The sequence below is a fragment of the Pan troglodytes genome, chromosome 1 (assembly GCF_028858775.2).
Source record: "Pan troglodytes isolate AG18354 chromosome 1, NHGRI_mPanTro3-v2.0_pri, whole genome shotgun sequence".
Taxonomy (NCBI): Eukaryota; Metazoa; Chordata; class Mammalia; order Primates; family Hominidae; genus Pan; species Pan troglodytes.
In genome coordinates, this window is record NC_072398.2 from 118,626,377 (window position 1) to 118,645,017 (window position 18,641).

The window sequence follows — 18,641 nt, forward strand, 5'->3', positions numbered from 1 at the left end:
GAATTTTTTTCACATAGCATACACAAAAATTAATTTGAAATGTGTCATTGATCTAAATATAAAAACCAAAACTATACAACATCTAGACCAAAACATCTAAGACTATCTTTGAAAGCTGGGGGTAAAGAAAGATTTCCTAGGACATAGAAGGCAATTATAAGAGAAGACAATTACAAATTGAACTTTATCAAAATTTTTAAAGTCTGCTCATGTTAGTGTTAAGACAAAAAGGCAAGCCATGGACAGGAAAAAATATTTGTAATATGTTTATCTGACAAAGGACTCATATCCAAAATATATACATATAAAAAACACAATATTAAAAAATGGGCAAAAGCCTTGAACAGATACTACAAAAGAAAATATTGGAATGTCCAATAACACATAAAGAGATGTTCATATGAAGGTAAAATGAAGCAGGCAAAAAAAGAAAAGATGTTCAACATCATTAGTTATGAGAGAAATGCAATATAAAGTCATGAAGTAATACTTTCACATCTATCAGAATGACTAAAATTTAAAAGACTGATAAAATGTCAGTAAGAATGTGAAAGTCAGAACTTTCATACACTGCTGCTAAGATTACAAAATGGTACAACCACTTTGGAAAACTGGCAATTTCTGATACAATTAAATATATCCTTCAACCTGTGATCCAGCAATCCTACTCCAAGGTATATACCCAAGAGAAATGAAATCATATGTCCACAAGAAGAGTTGAACATGAATATCATAGCAGTTCTATTTATAATAGCCCCAAACTAGAAACAATCCCAATGTCCTTCAATAGGTAAATAGATAAGTAAGTTACAATACAGGGGTATTCAGCAATAAAAAGACCTACTGATACAAGCAAAACATGAATGAAACCAAAAATATGACATATAAACAAGTACTTACTGAATGGTTCCATTTATGTGAAGTTCAAGAAAAGGCAAAAAGTGATCTGTGGTGGTAGAAATGAAAACACTGTTTGCCTCAGGTGGTCAGGTGAGACATTCATTAACTAGAAAGGAGAACTTCCTGGAGTGAAAGAAGATACGTTTTGATGGCCAGGCGCAGTGGCTCATGCCTGTAATCCCAACACTTTGGGAGGCTGAGGAGGGCAGATCACGAGGTCAGGAGTTCGAGACCAGCCTGGCCAGCATGGTGAAAACCCATCTCTACTAAAAATACAAAAAATTAGCTGGACATGGTGGCACACACCTGTAGTCCCAGCTACTTGGGAGGCTGAGGCAGGAGAATCACTTGAACCCAGGAGGTGGAGGTTGCAGTGAGCCTATATCACGCCACTGCACTCCAGCCTAGATGACAGAGCAAGACTCTGTCTCAAAAAAAAAAAAAAGAAGAAGAAGAAAAAGAAATAAAAGAAAATATGTCTTGATTTGGGCATTACTTGTCTACATTTGTCAAAACTCATCAAGCCGCATATTTAGGATCTATGTATTTAAAATTATACCTCAATAAAGAAAAAAGAATTTGACTTAGCATGGAAAGCATTGTAAAAGTATCATGCCTTCTGATGAAATTAGATAATGTATGTGAAGTGCTTAACACAGTGTCTGAGTGTCAGGCTATTATTGATTATCATGGTGGTTGTCACTTTATTTCTGTACCTTTTTTTTTTTTTCTTGAGACAGGGTTTTGTTCTGTCATCCAGGCTGGAGTGCAGTGGCATGATCATGACTCACTGCAGCCTCATCCTGGTGGGCTCAAGTGATCCTCCCACCTAAGCCTTCCTAGTAGCTGGGACTACAGGTGCATGCCACGGAGCTAATTTTTGTATTTTTTGTAGAGATGGGGTTTTGCCATTTGTCCAGGCTGGTCTCGAACTCCTGGGCTCAAGCAGTCCGCCCACCTTGGCCTCCCAAAGTGCTGGGATTACAGGCATGAGCCACTGTGCCTGGCCCATCTTCTTTGAGTTGTTCAGTGTTTGTTTCTTTGTGGATGTTATTTTAGTGTTTGTAGCCTTAGAATGTATAAGGTTTGGGGGATTCCTTTGTTGAGATGAGGTAATGGTGAAGATATTGAAAACAGTTAGGAATTAACTAATTTGAATTAGCTCATAATGTAATAGTTAGGTAATAACTAATTTGAATTAGTTACAATACCCTGAAAACAGTTTGTGTCTTACAGAAGAAGCCCTTAGGGCAAGAGTAAAGTAGAGCAGTAAGAAACAAAACAATAACAAAAGTGTGTTTAGTAAATCCTTATAACTGGAGTACATATTTAGAAATTCGCTATCTGTAGCATTTAAAAGTTACTATTTTGGCTGGGCGCGGTGGCTCACGCCTGCAATCCCAGCACTTTGGGAGGCCGAGATGGGTTGGATCATCTGAGGTTAGGCGTTTGAGACCAGCCTGGCCGACACGGTGAAACCCTGTCTCTACTGAAAATACAAAAAAAAAAAAATTAGCCGGACATGGTGGTGGGCGCCTGTAATCCCAGCTACTTGGGAGGCTGAGGCAGGAGAATCGCTTGAACCTGGACGGCAGAGGTTGCAGTGAGCCGAGATCGCGCCATTGCACTCCAGCCTGGGCAACAAGAGCAAAGCTCCATCTTAAATAATAATAATAATAATAATAATAATAATAATAATAATAAATAAAAATTACTATTTCTTATTTTACAATAAAACTGCTTTTAATGTTATGCTGCCAAGAAAGTAGACTATACCTGGAGACTTTTAAGTGCACAGGAAGTTTTAAAAATAAATTGATACATAGAAAGTAAAATCTGTTCTGGTTGATCAGAAATGGAAGCCCGTAGAATGTTACAAGTCTTATCCACCCTAGAAGATAGTAGCTCTTTTTTTTTTTTTTTTTTTTTTTTTGAGATGCAGTTTTGCTCTTGTTGCCCAGGCTGGAGCGCAATGGCACAGTCTCGGCTCACTGCAACCTCCGCCTCCTGGATTCAAGCAATTCTCCTGCCTCAGCCTCCCAAGTAGCTGGGATTATAGGCACCCGCCACCACACCTGGGCAATTTTTGTATTTTTAGTAGAGACAGGGTTTCACCATGTTGGCCAGGCTGGTCTTGAACTCCTGACTTCAGGTGAGCCACCTGCCTTGGCCTCCCAAAGTGCTGAGCCACTGCGCCCAGCTGATAGTAGCTCTTTAGCAGCAGACTTGCATTTCACTGGCTAAACTACTTATATCATAGCACCGGCATATATAAAAGATAAAAGGGAAACAGGTGCTCAGTTGACATTCCGAGTGGCATAGCAGGGGTAAAGAGAGCAAAGGAGAAGTGTTGAAGTCTGTGACCCAAACTTAGAGCACAATGAAACCTTTGCCTTTCCCTTATGTTGTACTGTGGCCTAAGTAGAAGAGTTGAGATATGAAATGCTTATATCTTGAGGTGTGGCTCTGTAGGATGATGTGGAAAGGAGTTTTCTTGTAGCAATGCCCTCTCCAGCCTCCTTTCCTTTTCCCTTCAGTATAAGTCACTTTATTTGGCTCCTGAAATTGTTAGGTAGTATTATGTTTTCTTTCAGTTTATTCACATAGCAGTTCTGTTTATTTTCTATCTGGGAACTGTCTTTAGTCTCCCCCAATACATACCAGTGTGGACTCTGCATTCGCCCTGCCTGTCCAATCTCATAGAATGTGCACTGAGAAAACTAATTGCAGAGATAAGTTGGTTCTTTGTGTGCATGACTGATCAAGAGCAAAGTACCTTAATTTCAGATGCCTTCAGAGAGATTTTTCTTTAACCTCTGCTTTTAAGAGGAAGATTATAAAGCATTATCGTTACTTCAGGTCAGAATTATATTGCTTTTGGTCAAAAGCTGTTGTAAGATTTACAAAGTAATAGAAAAAAGTAATCTAAAGATAAATTATAAAGATCAAAGCAGTTCAAAATTAAAGTAAATTTGAGTGTAAGCATACATAGGGCTTTAGAGTCATAAAAGAAACCACTAGACCATACATCATTATGTCTTTTTAACCATAGCTTCCAAAGGAGCCTTAATAATTATATTTTTAGTGAAAAGCAACAGGCTAAATTCTCTTGTTTTACTCATTTGAATGTATTGTTCATAGTTGAATGCTAGTTAAAATTGTCCCAAGCAGTTTCTCATTACAGACACAATAGGCTGAGTCAGAGGTAATATGGAAGGTCTGATAGCACATATTAGGTCCTAGCTTTGGTTTGTGTCCTCAGCTATGTTTTATTTGTTGATAATTTCCAAATCTGTGTCTTTTATCTCTGGCTTCTTTCTTTGTCTGTAGACTTAGCATTTCCATCTGGTTGTGGAAATCACATGTTAAGTACCTCAAACACTTTAATGTGTCTCAAACAGAATTTTTAAAATTTGTTAAGTCCTTTCTTCAAACTGCCAAACTGCCTCTCATTTATTTCTATGTTTTGATTTATGGCTTCATTATCCTCTTCATTAACCCTTACCTCCGCCATTTCCAAATTACCAACTCATATTATAACCTTTGAAATGTTTTTCAGATCTAGCCATCTATCTCATCCCCGCTGTCACTGACCCTTGTTTGCCTTCATTACCTGTACTTTAAAAAATATATTATTATTATTATAACAAAAGTAATAGGTACTTTTTAAAAATTCAGACTCTTCAGACTTTTACAAAGTGGAAATCTCCTGTTCTCTCCCTCCCAATTCTACTTCTCTGAAGTAACCACCTGTTACTGTTTGGTGTATATATTGGCCCACATTTTGTACGCATTTCTAAACACATAGAGATAGACATAGAAAGAATCTCAAATACTTTACCATGTCTTGTGTGGACTATTAAAACAGATTCCTCACTCATCTTTCTGCCATCAGCCCTTCTCCATTCCAGCTATTGCCAGAGTTATCTACCTAAATAGCAAGTCTTAAAAGACCTCTGCTTGTTCCCGATTGCCTACAGGATAAGGACCAACCTTTCAGTATTACACCTATAAAAGCCCTTCATATTCTGGGCCAGTATCTGTCTCCAGCCTTACTCTTTGCCAGTTCTGCTTTGCTCATTATGTCCATTGTCACCGTTCCCTGGATTGGTCATGCCTCATCATACCTCACCGCCATTGTCTTCTCTACCTGGCAAATTTCTACTCATTCTTTAAGACCCTGCTCATCTGTTGTCTCCTTTATAAGGAGTTTTTTCTAGTTTTCCCAAGAAGAGATAACAGCTTTCTCTTCTCTGTTCCTTCAGTATCTCCATCATATCTTTTTTTTTAATTGGTCTGTTTGTATGTTTCTCCCATAGTTCCCTCTGAACAAAAGCAGGGCACTTGTCTTACTTATCATTTAATGTCCAACACTCTTCCTAGCCTATATAGACAATCAGTAAACACTGGGAAACAGACATATCTGTAGTTTGGAACTGCATTGCTTTAAAAGTCTATCTAAGTTAAAGAAAGTAGACTGGGCACAGTGGCTCACACCTGTAATCCCAGCACTTCAAGAGGCCAAGGTGAGAGGATCACTTGAGCCCAGGAGTTAGAAACCAGCCTGGGCAACACAGTGAAACCCTCTCTCTACAAAAAAAATTAAAAAGTTAGCCAAATGTGGTGGTTGCACCTACAGTCCCAGCTACTAAGGAGGCTGAGGCAGGAGGATTGCTTGAGCCCAGGAGGTCGAGGCTGCAGTGAGCTATGATCATACCACTGCACTCCAGCCTGAGTGACAGAGTGAGTGCCTGTCTCAAAAAAAAAAAAAAGTAAAGTTTTAGAAGCATCATTTCTTGAAATTTTTAAGCTAGTTTACGTAACTATTTTTACAAGTTTTGCTTAATAATACCATTTTTTTACCTTTTAAAGATGACAGTGTGATTTTACCATGACTGTATTTACTATATTATGAAATAACTCAGCTTTAAATATGATATCATACAACAATTAAAAATGTTAGATTGGCCGGGCAACGCATGCCTGTAATCCCAGCACTTTGGGAGGCCAAGGCAGACAGATCACCTGAGGTCAGTAGTTTGAGATCAGCCTGACCAACATGGTGAAACCCCATCTCTACTAAAAATACAAAATTAGCCAGGTGTGGTGGTGCATGCCTGTAATCCCAGCTACTCAGGAGGCTGAGGCAGGAGAATCGCTTGAACCCAGGAGGCAGAAGTTGCACTGAGCCGAGATCACGCCATTGCACTCCAGTCTGGACAACAAAAGCAAAATTCCATCTCCAAAAAAAAAAGTTAGATCTGTATAGAGACAGGAAGGGAGGTGCAAAATGTATTATGCATAGAAAAAGAAATCCAGACAAACATAAATCAGATTATTGTCTTTTTTTTTTTTTTTTTTTTGAGGCAGGGAGCTCAAACTTCTGAGGTCCAGCTATCCTCCTGCCTTAGCCTCCTGAGTAGCTGGGACTACAGGCATGTACCACCATGCCCTGTCTTTAGTTTATTTTTTTATTCTTCAAACATATTATTTTCTACTACTTAGCTCTGTTATGTTTCCATTTCTGTACACTGAGCATATACTTTACTAAGCAGAAAAAAAAGACTGAAAAAAATCATCGGTCAGTTTTTAATCTTTTATATTCTTCTTAGAAAATTAAAGTCTGGGTAGCAGAGTTTTTGTATTTGGTTTTAGTTTTCCCAGAGAGTTAAAATATATCTTTGGTAAAAACTAGAATATAAATATGAATTTGAAGACATTTCAGCTGTATTTATCAGATTAACTCAGTTAATAAGTTTTTTTTTGTTTTTGTTTTTAAGATGTAGTTTTGCTGTTGTTGCCCAGGCTGGAGTGCAATGGCACGATCTCGGCTTACTGCAACCCCTGCCTCCCGGGTTCAAGCAATTCTCCTGCCTCAGCCTCCCAAGTAGCTGGGATTACAGGCACCCACCACCATGCCTGGCTAATTTTTTGTGTCTTTAGTAGAGATGGGGTTTTACCATGTTGGCCAGGCTGGTCTCAAATTCCTGACCTCAGGTGATCTGCCCGTCTCAGCCTCCCAAAGTGCTGGGATTACAGGTGTGAGCCACCGCGCCTGGCCAATAAGTATTTTAATACTTGCTTTTAGTGTAATATGCTAGGCATGGTAGTAGAATTTTAAGGATATGGTTTTTATAGTGCAATAAGTTACAGCCTATGCTGGGTAGTGGAAATTCCTGAGTAGCAGTTTGTGAAGGAGATAAAATAAATAATCTTATAATTTATATACATTTTCCTTAAATTGAAATTTTTCTCTTATATTTTGGGGATCAACTTTTATTTTACTGTCTAATCAGGAATTGAAAAATTGCTTTTTTGTTTTTGTTTTTTGGTTTTTGGGTTTTTCTGAGACAGAGTCTCGCTCTGTCATCCAGGCTGGAGTGCAGTGGCGCGATCTTGGCTCACTGCAAACTCCGCCTCCCGGGCTCACGCCATTCTCCTGTCTCAGCCTCCCAAATAGCTGGGACTACAGGCGCCCGCCACCACGCCCAGCTAATTGTTTGTATTTTTAGTAGAGACGGGGTTTCACCGTGTTAGCCAAGATGGTCTGGATCTCCTAACCTCGTGATCCTCCTGCCTCGGCCTCCCAAAGTGCTGGGATTACAGGCGTGAACCACTGCACCTGGCCCAAAAAATTGCTTTGTTTTAAAGTCAAATTGGAAAGGATATTTGCTGGTGGGTAGGACCACCAATAATAATCAATAACAAATAATTATTTTAAATAAAAAATAAGCTAGCATAAGGAAGATTTTTTTTTTCTTTTTGAAATGGAGTCTTGCTCTGTTGCCCAGGCTGGAGTGCAGTGGCACGATCTCGGCTCACTGCAACTGCCACCTCCCGGCTTCAAGCAGTTATCTGCCTCAGCCTCCCGAGTAGCTGGGATTACAGGTGCCCGCCACCACGGCTGGCTAATTTTTGTATAGTTAGTAGAGATGGGGTTTCACCATCTTGGCCAGGCTGGTCTTGAACTCCTGACCTCATGATCCACCTGCCTTGGCATCTCAAAGTACTGGGATTACAGGTGTAAGCCACTGCGCCCAGCCAAGGAAGATTTTTAAAATGATTAAATAGAAAATATTTTTAATATAAAATCTTGAAGTATAATTTCTTAATAAGTATGCCATGTGTGTTTACCACCTGAATTATCACTCAGATTATTAAACAGTAAAAATTTAGGTATATAGTTGCTGTTTAAAAAAGTATTTTTTTTTTGCCAGGCGTGGTGGCTCATGCCTGTAATCCCAGCACTTTGGGAAGCCGAGGCTGGTGGATCACGAGGTCAGGAGTTCGAGACCAGCCTGGCCAACATAGTGAAACCCCGTTTCTACTAAAAATACAAAAATTAGCCTGGCATCATGGTGCGTGCCTGTAGTCCCAGCTACTCGGGAGGCTGAGGCAGGAGAATCATTGGAACCTGGGAGGCAGAGGTTCTGGTGAGCCAAGATTGAGCCACTGCACTCCAGCCTGGACAACAGAGCAAGACACCGTCTCAAAAATAAATAAATAAAAGTATTTTTTGACACATCAAATTGATATTTTTTGTAATATAAGCTTTACTTAATAATTGTTAACTGAATATCTTTGCTTACATTTGCTAAATGGTTACGAATATACTAAATACTTAACATGTTGGGGTTTAAGGCTTCGGAGTTCTAAAATTCACTGAAAATGATTTGGGATATTTTGTCTCTTGTCTGTGAAATGAAACAGAATTTTAATAGAAAGAACCTGGTTTAAATATTATGCAGTTTTCTTCTGAAAACTCAGTATTCTTTTTATTATGACAATTCCACTGTGATTGCCACATTTTCTTTGCTTCCTACTGAAGAAGCTCTTAGTGCACTTGCAAAGAACATAAGGAGTCATGTCAGAGGTCAGCTATTTGAGTCCATTTTCCCACAGCCGCCTGGTGCGAGTGATCTTTTACTGTGTTTTAAAAAAAATGGGCAAGGATTAGAGGGGATTAGAAAGAATATTACCCTCCTGAATATAGGCCCAAAGCACTAAGGGGAGAGAACCCAACCAGGCATCAAATGGGCTTTGCTTGACCAGGACACAACCTCTACTGCATTCCTTTAAGAAACTGAATGGGAAATGTTAAGTCCCCAAACTGGATTAGTAAATAATCTCATAGTTTGTGACATCTGGTAAAATAAATTGATGAGCAGACTATATTCTTACACTTTGAGAACAGAGCCAAAGACATCAAGAGTAAGAGTAATTAAAGATGGGCACTAAACTTAGTAATTGTTGGAAAGGTACATTTCATAAATCAAAAAATTATTTTAGATATAATATGAGGAGTACATGTATATTGATTAAATAAATTAAGGCTTAAATTTTGAAACCACTACAGCTTTTTGTTTTTAAGAGTCTTCCTAGAGTCTTATTGCTTGTAGCAGTTTTACAAAGTGTTTCACAAATTCAGCTCTTTAATTTCTGTTGTCCCGTTAGTTTGTATAACAACCTGAGGAACTAGAATTTGAAATCTGAGAGTGTATCTTTTGAGACACCTCTGGAATGTTTCTCTTTTTATATTTTATAAGAGAAGTTCACATAATTTGTATCTTATGACACATAATTTGATATCAAATTGTTTGGAACCAAAGAGGTAATTTCAAACCTATTCTAGAAGGGCAAGTGCATTCTGGTCTCAGTCTTTGGAGATAGTATTTAGCTAACTAAATAAGTTTTTAAAGGTTTTAAGTTGACTAATAGTAAAGATGCTGTACAGATAGTTAACTTTGTATCTTTCTACATATAACAAGTACATTTGATTGCTATAGTAACTGTGATTACACTGCTTTTGTTATAAATGATAATATTAGTGCAAGTATTTTCATTAGGAGTTTAAGATAAAATTTAGGTTCATATCTGAAGAAGAATTGAGAGAAAACTATAACTTCTTTAATAGGCACATTAAATGTATCCTGCAGTATGCTCTCTTGGTTCAGTGCCTTTATTCAAGATGGCCCTGTGCTTTGTTTATGTCCTCCTGCTGTTCTCCTCACTCCCCAGTCCACTCATCCACATTCTACCTATCTGTAAATATCAAGTCAAATCCCATCAAGTGGTTTATTTCTAGCCTCTAAATCATAATACTTCCTAAACATAGAGTTATCATATGACTCAGCAGTTCTACTCCATGGTACTTACTCAAGAGAAACAAAAACATATGTTCATTCTGAAACTTATACACAAGTGTTTATAACAACATTATTCATAATAGCCGAAAGCTAAAAACAACCAAATATCTGTCAGTTGATGAATGGATAAACAGAACATATATACCATATGTACAATGCAGTATTATTCAGCCATAAGAAGAAATGAGGCACAAGTACCATGCATGCTACAAACTGGGTGAACCTTGAAAACATTATGCTAAGTGAAAGAAACCAGTCACAAAATGATTCCATTTGTATGAAATATCCAGAATAGGCAAATCTATAGAGATATAAGATAGGTTAGTAGTTGCTTAAGGGGGTTGGGGGACTAGGGGAGAAGTGAGTTGTAACTAAAGGGTACAAGATTTTCTTTTGAAGTGATGAAAATGTTCTAAAATTGACTTTGGCAATAGTTGCACATATCTCTGAATATATTAAAAATCCTCGAATTGTATACTTTAATGGGTGAATTCTAAGGTATGTGAATTATATCTCAATAAAGGCTGTTATTTAAAAACTAAATTAAAAAAATTAATACCTCTATCTGTATTCCTATGTATTGCACCTTTTTTTTTCTTTTCTTTGTGTTTTTTTTTTTTTTTTTTTTTTTTTTTTGAGACAGAGTCTCGCTCTGTCGCCAGGCTGGAGTGCAGTGGCGCAATCTCGGCTCACTGCAACCTCCGCCTCCCGGGTTCAAGTGATTTTCCTGCCTCAGCCTCTTGAGTAGCTGGCACTACAGGCATGCACCACCAGGCCCAGCTAATTTTTGTATTTTTAGTAGAGATGGGGTTTCACCATGTTGGTCAGGATGATCTCGATTTCCTGACCTCACGATTTTGGCCTCTCAAAGTGTTGGGATTACAGGTGTGAGCCAGCGCACTCGGCCTTGTACATTGTTTATACCTCTAATAAAGTACTCACCGTAGTCTTGTTATAATTATTCACTTAAGAAATCTGTCTTTTCCATTGCATTATGTAGCTCCACAGAACAGGCAAAGCGTTCTTTGGTATTCCCTAACAACCACAGTGCTTTGAACTTAGTAAATATGAATTTAATTGAACTTTTCCACAATTAAGTTCTTTCACCTATAAAATGTAAATAAGAGAAAAAAGAATTGCACAAATATTGTTCCAAAATTGGATTTCATAATTTTTATATTCTTCCTTTCAGTAGGAAATGGCTTAATTAAAAATTTAAAATAAATGAATTTTAAAAATAAAAAATGTGTAATTTTTACATTTAACTCCTTTTTGGAAAAATAAATATCTACTCTCACATCTTCTCAGCTCGAGTTTCCATTTTGTATTTAGCCAGGCCACACATATGCCATTTATCACCTTATTTTTACCTATAGAAATATTCTGGTTTTCATAATTTGCGTATATAAGCATTTTATACACGTTATCAGTATCTTCATGTCATTTCAGTTAGTTTTTTAAAAATCAGTTTAACTTTCTAACACTTTGAATCTACATTTTTGTGGGTGTTTGAATTTAACACAATTTAATTTTTCTTTTTTCTGTTGTGTGTATATGTGTCTGTGTGTTACTCTTTCAGTATTTATTAGAGATGAAAAGTTTAATTTTACCTCCAGAACACATTCTGAAACGGGGTGATAGTGAAGCAATTGCCTATGCTTTCTTTCATCTTCAGCACTGGAAACGAATAGAAGGTGCTCTTAATCTGTTAGAGTGTACATGGGAAGGCAGTAAGTATTCTTTTCCAAAAGTAACACTAATCTCTCTAACTATTCATTGAATTCACAGGCAGTCTTTTTAAATGAGATTGTCTGGGTTTCCATAAGGATTTGTCGTTCAGATTGGTTTCAAATAGAAATTAGTGATGAGATATTTGGTTTATTGGTAGAAATGCATAATGTTATATTGATCCCACAAAAGCAGAATGAGAAATTGTTATGGTATTCTGCCATATGTTAATTTAAGTTACATATTTGTAAGGAAAGAAAATGAAAACTTGGCCCTTTGACTTACAACTTTTTTTGTTTTTTTTTTTGAGACGGAGTCTCACTCTGTCCCCCAGGCTGGAGTGCAGTGGCGCAATCTCTGCTCACCACAAGCTCTGCCTCCTGGGTTCACGCCGTTCTCCTGCCTCAGCCTCCCAAGTAGCTGGGACTACAGGTGCCTGCCACCATGCCCAGCTAATTTTTTGTATATTTAGTAGAGACGGGGTTTCATCGTGTTAGCCAGGATGGTCTCGATCTCCTGATCTCGTGATCCGCCCACCTCTGCCTCCCAAAGTGCTGGGATTACGGGTGTGAGCCACCGCACCTGGCCTGACTTACAACTTTTTTAATGTGGTTGAGCTATTCTAATATTTTAAAAATTGGTCTCTTTTTGTTTTGTTTTGTTTTCCGATGTATACAATATGAAACTATTTTCTTCATAACTAATATCAACCTATTCTTTATTGTAAAATATATACAACATAAAATTTAGTTTTAACTATTTTAAGTATATAGTTCAGTGGCATTATGTACATTCATAGTGTTGTACGAACATCACCATCATCCATCTACAGAACTTTTTCATTATCCCAAACTGAAATTCTATACCCATTAAATAATAACTCCCCAGTCTTGCCTCCCTCTAGCCCTTGGCAGCCACCATTCTACTTTGTCTCTATGAGTTTGACTACTCTAGGTACCTCATATAAGTGGAATTACGTAATTTTTGTTCTGTTTTGTCTGGCCTTTTTCACTTAGTATAATATCTTCGAAATTCATTTATATTGGTAATATGCATCAGAATTTCATTTTTAAGCCTGAATAATTCATTGTATGTATATATCACTTTTTTTAATCCATTCATCTGTTAATGAACAGATACCCATTTAACTTGGGTTGTTTTTACCTTTTGGCTATTGTGAATAATGCTGCTACAAATATTGGTGTACAAATATCTATTTGAGTTCCTGCTTTCAGTTCTTTTGGGTATATGCCCAGAAAGGGAATTGCTGGATCATAAAATTCTATGTTTAATTTTTTAAGGAAGCTCAGTAGTGTTTTTTTCCATAGCAGCTGCACCATTTTACATTCCCACCAGCAAGGCACACAAGTTCCAATTTCTTCACATCCTTGTCAACACTTGTTATTTTCTGGGATTTTTCTTTATTTAAATAATAGCCATCCTAATGGATGTGAAGTGGAATCTCATTGTGGTGGTGTTTTGCATTTCTCTGATGATTAGTGATGTTGAACATCTTTTCATGTGTTTATTGGCCATTTATATATCTTCTTTGGAGAATAAATTGGACTGTTTTAAACTAACTACCCAATCTCTTTAATTGTTGCTTCTTGTAACCACCAAGAAAGTAAAGAAGCTTAATTAAAACATTTTACCAATAGGATTCACATAATTCTTTTGAAAAGTACACCACAGCTATCAGTAAAAATTCAAAAATAAATTCAATGCTTATTCACTAAAATTGGTTCCTCAGTTCCCAAACTACTCTGAGGCACCTTGGATATTGCAGCAATTCACAAGAGTGCTGTAGAACATTTTTAATTTTCAATGGAAACACAATACAATATTCAAGGCTAGGTATGGTGGCTCATGCCTGTAATTTGAGCACTTTGGGAGGCTGAGGCCTCCCAAAAGGTCAAGGCTTTAGTGAGCCGAGATGGCACTACTATATTCCAGCTTGGGTGACAGAGTGAGACCTTGTCTCAAAAATAATAAGAATAATTCAACATCTGTCAGATATCACTTAAACTATTAGCTCCAGACAGTTCACAGTTTCAACATTAGATCATTCTCCATTCCTTTCAATATCATTATATCTTTGCAAAGCTGGAGTTTTGTTAGTTGCTCTGATTAAAAGAAGTACCACACAAAAATTAATGTGATATAGGAAATGAGAATGGTAGTGTCCAATGTGATTCCAAGTTTTGAGAAGTTGTACAGTGTCTAATAGGCTTATACCTATATCTCATTAGTAAGAAATTATGGTCATTTAAAAATGAAATAAGAAAATTGATTTATTGATTCTTTAAATTTATGTGCATTTTTTTCCAAATTGCTGCTAAATTATCAGAACATAAATTTTTTAAGTTGTTTGGACTCACTATTAACAAGTGAAATTATCTTGAACCAATTTTGGAACCTCTGCATTAACCATTTGCTAAAGGCCAGACACTGTGGCTTGACAATGACAATATAAATAAAATTGATGAGCCAAGTGTTGTGACTCACACCTGTAGTTCCAGCCACTAGGGAGGCTGAGGCGGGAGGATCACTTGAGGCCAGAAATTTGAGACCACCCTGGGCAACATAGCAAGATTCTCTCTAATATATATGTGTGTGTGTGTGTGTGTGTGTGTGTGTGTGTGTGTGTGTGTGTGTGTGTTTAAAGAAAAGATTGATAAAACTGGGATTATGTGCTTGAGAAACCAAATGTCTTTGAGTAATTCAACTTACTTTTGCTTTTTCTCCAGTAGTCCATAAGCTCCTCAAAAGCAGATATTCTTTTTTGTTTTGTTTTGTTTTTTTTTAAGTCTATACTCAATGAATATCTTTTCTTTTTTTCAAAAGCAGATATTCTGTCTCATTCATTTTGTGCATGTCTTCACTGCCTGACATTCTGCTTGGCAAATAGGTTTTCAATAAGTGTATGATTTTATTTTCTTTTATTACTTTTTATGTAGTGATGAGGTCTTGCTATGTTGCCCAGGCTGGTCTTGAACTCCTGGCCTCAGGCAATCCTTCCACCTTGGCCTCCCAAAGGAGCTGAGATTACAGGCATGAGCCATCATGCCCAACCACCTATGATTTATACTGTATTTCATGAATCATGATCAATGATTTATTAGTGTTATCACTAATTTACTCTATGACTTTGGACAAATAACTACTTCTTATTGTGGTAAAATAAAGTCTAGGCTGGGCATGGTGGTTCACGCCTGTAATCCCAGAACTTTGGGAGGCTGAGGCGGGCGGATCACCTGAGGTTGGGAGTTCAAAACCAGCCTGACCAACATGGAGAAACCCCGTCTCTACTAAAAATACAAAATTAGCCGGGCATGGTGGCGCATGCCTGTAATCCCAGCTACTTGGGAGGCTGAGGCAGGAGAATCACTTGAACCTGGGAGGCGGAGATTGTGGTGAGCCGAGATCACACCATTGTACTCCAGCCTGGGCAACAAGAGCAAAACTCTGTCTCAATAAATAAATAAATAAAGTCTAAATTGCGACAAAAGTTTATAGAGCCAAACACGAAAGGAAAAACAAAAACCTTATCGCAATTTTGATGACTACAGCAGGCCCTTAAATAATGTTGTTTCATTCAACATTATTTCATTATAATGTTGATCAGGGGGAAAAAAAAACAGATTTCCAGCCAGGGCCATTGTCTTTGTGAAGTTTGCAAGATAGTCCCATGCCTTTGTGGGTTTCCCCTTACATCCCAAAGATGTGCACATTAGGTTAATTGGTGTATCTAAATTGTCTCAGTATGAGTGAGTGTGGGGGTGTGTGTGAGTGGTATACTGGAATGGTGTCCTGTCCAGGGTGGGTTCCTGCCTTGCACCCGGGCTGCCAGGATAGGCTCTGGCCATGCTTGACCCTGAACTAAAATAATTGGGTAAATAATGATCCTGTTTTTATGAATCTTTCTTAAATGTATGTATAGCTCACATTTATTTCAATGTTTAATATAAGAAGTGTTTTGGATCTTTATTTAGAAGTTTGGTGATGTTTTGTGACCAAGGAACTTAACTCTTGTTTATATCAGTTAGCCTATGGTAAAATTGGTTTTATTATATGACATTTCATTTAAAGTCACAGTTTCCAAGAACCTATTGACAACGTTAAAGATTTATGTACTTAGCTAATGGAATAGATCAATAAAGATTTCTTCTTTAATAAATCCACAGGAGTTGGTGATAATCTAGATCGGGGTGGACAAACTTTTCCTGCAAGGGGCTAAATAGTAAATATTTTAGATTTTGTGGGCCATACAGTTTTTTTCACAGCTACTTGATTCTTGTAACATGAAAACAGCCTTAGCCAATATGTAAATGAATGGCATAACTATGTTCCAATAAAGTTTTATTTATAAAATCATAGTGGGCCAGACCTGGCCAAAGGGCCATACTTTGGTGACCCCTGATCTAGATTAAGATCTGCTCATAGGCCGGGCACGGTGGCTCACACCTGTAATCCCAGCACTTTGGGAGGCCGAGGTGGGTGGATCACAAGGTCAGGAGATCGAGACCATCCTGGCTAACACGGTGAAACCCCGCCTCTACTAAAAATACAAAAAATTAGCCAGGTGTGGTGGCGGGCACCTGTAGTCACAGCTACTCAGGAGGCTGAGGCAGGAGAATGGCGTGAACCCAGGAGGCAGAGCTTGTAGTGAGCCAAGATCACGCCACTGCACTCCAGCCTGGGCAACAGAGCAAGACTCTGTCTCAAAAAAAAAAAAAAAGATCTGCTCATAGAAAGCTTTGGTGAAACTCACATGTGAAGTTAGGAGCCATTGAAAACTATTTTAGGTTGCCAATAGTAATGGCCACAACAGTTATATACATCCCAGTTATATAAAGATTTCTGTAAGGGGCAGAATTATCAATTCTGCTTTGGAATTATCAATTGTGTTTGTAATGAGGAGACTGAATGAAGCAAAGAAGGACCCAGCCAGTCTCATCTATCACTCCCTATAGTTTTACTCCAGCCAGACTAGACCATTCACTATTATCTAAATAAATCTTATCCTTCCCCTTATTTATTCTTTTGCTTACTTTGTTTCTCATATCTAAATGTCTCACTAAAAAAAGAAAATAAAATAGTATGTGAAATTTCTATATAAATTTGTCTCCAAATATAGGATGGTAAATGAGACAGAATTGAGTATCAACACATGCTTTTTTTTCCTCAGCTTTTAGAATGATTCCATACCCGTTAGAGAAAGGACATCTATTTTACCCTTATCCCAGCTGCACAGAGACGGCTGATAGAGAGCTATTACCTAGTAAGTAAATATTTTAGTTTTCTTAAACTTAAAAGTAGTAAGTTTAGATTGTTTGTCATGGTATTCTCCATTTTAAAAATGCCTTTGGTTTAAATTCAGGACACTGTTTAAATACTATTTTAGCCACTTCTGGGATGTAGTTGTATAATTCAATTTATTTCCTAATAATTATTGAGCAAAACTCTGTGCTAGATGCAACAAAGGACACCAAGATTAAAGATATTAACAAGAACTGTCATCTTATAAACTTTTAGAAAAGAAATAGTGCCAATCCTTCACAAACTCAGAAAATAAATGAGGAAGAAATACTCCCCAAATCACTTGATGAGAGCAGTATTTTCCTGATACCAAACCAAAGATATGATATAAAAATACTATAAAACAACAGCCCTTATGAATATAGACACAAACATCTTCAACAAAATATTAGGAAACTGAATCCAGCAACATACAGAAAGGCTTATATACCATGACCAAGTGGGATTTACCTCACAAATGCAAGTTTGGTTTAACATCTGAAAATGTAATGTACCATAGTTAATAGAATAAAGCACAGTAGATGCAGAAAAAGCATTTGACAAAATCTGGCTCTCATTCAAGATAAAAAGAAAAAATCTCAGTAAACTACAAATTGAAGGGTACTTCCTCAACCTGATTTAAAAAAAATCCCTGAAAAACCCACAATTAACATTATACTTAATGGAGAAAGACTGAATGCTTTCCCCCTAAGATCGGGAATAAGACAAGGATATCTCTTGTCACCACTTCTATTTAATATTGTACTAGAGGTTCTAGCTGGTGTTACCAGGCAAGAAAAAGCAATAAGAGGCACTCGTTATTGGCAAGGAGGAAGTAAAACTCTCTTTATTCAAAGGTGACATGCTCTTCTATGTAGGAAATCCTAAGAAATCCATAAAAATACTCTTAGAACTAATAAATGAGTTCAACAGGGTTGTAGAATATAAGATCAATATACTAAAATTAATTATATATCTATATACTAGTAATGAACAATCTGAAAATTGAATTTAGAAAACAATAGCAATCATAGTAGCAACAAAAACTACTTAGGAATAAATTTAACGAAAGAAATTTAAGACATGTACACTAAAATATTGCTGAGAGAAATTAAAGAAAAACTAAATAAATGGAGAGACATTCCATGTTGATGGATTGGAAGACCCAATTTTATTTACTTATTTATTTATTTGAGACCAATTCTCACTCTCGCCCAGGCTGGAGTGCAGTGGCGCAATCTCAGCTCACTACAACCTCCGCCTCCTGGGTTCAGGCGATTCTTGTGCCTCAGCCTCCTGAGTAGCTGAGATTACAGGTGCATGCCACCATGCCCGGCTAATTTTTGTATTTTTGGTAGAAACAGGGTTTCGCCATGTTGCCCAGGCTGGTTGCAAACTCCTGGGGTCAAGCAATCCACCTGCCTCAGCCTCCTAAAGTGCTGGGCCTACAGGCGTGAACCACCATGGCTGGCCCCAATATTATTTAGATGACGATTCTCTCCAAATTGATCTATAGATTCAATACAATCGCTATCAAAATCCCAGGAGGGATTTTTCACACACACACAC

The 18,641-nt window shown here is 37.4% G+C and overlaps 1 protein-coding gene across 30 annotated transcripts in view; it reads left to right on the forward strand.

The window, feature by feature from the left end:
• The window catches only part of ST7L (suppression of tumorigenicity 7 like), a 96,295-nt gene that overhangs the window by 52,157 nt on the left and 25,497 nt on the right, over positions 1–18,641 (forward strand). For 22 of the 30 annotated variants that reach the window (XR_001708897.3, XR_010152778.1, XR_008539908.2 and 19 more), the window contains 2 exons: positions 11,626–11,776; positions 16,963–17,055. The exons of 2 other annotated variants lie outside the window; for them this stretch is intronic. Coding sequence is in view for 22 of the 28 variants with exons in the window: in XM_063798255.1 (XP_063654325.1) it covers positions 11,626–11,776; positions 16,963–17,055 (244 nt within the window). In the remaining 6 variants the exon portion in view is untranslated. The remainder of the gene's footprint in view (positions 1–11,625; positions 11,777–16,962; positions 17,056–18,641) is intronic. 6 more of the 30 variants (XR_010152770.1, XM_016925616.3, XM_063798232.1 and 3 more) reach the window with 2 other exon arrangements.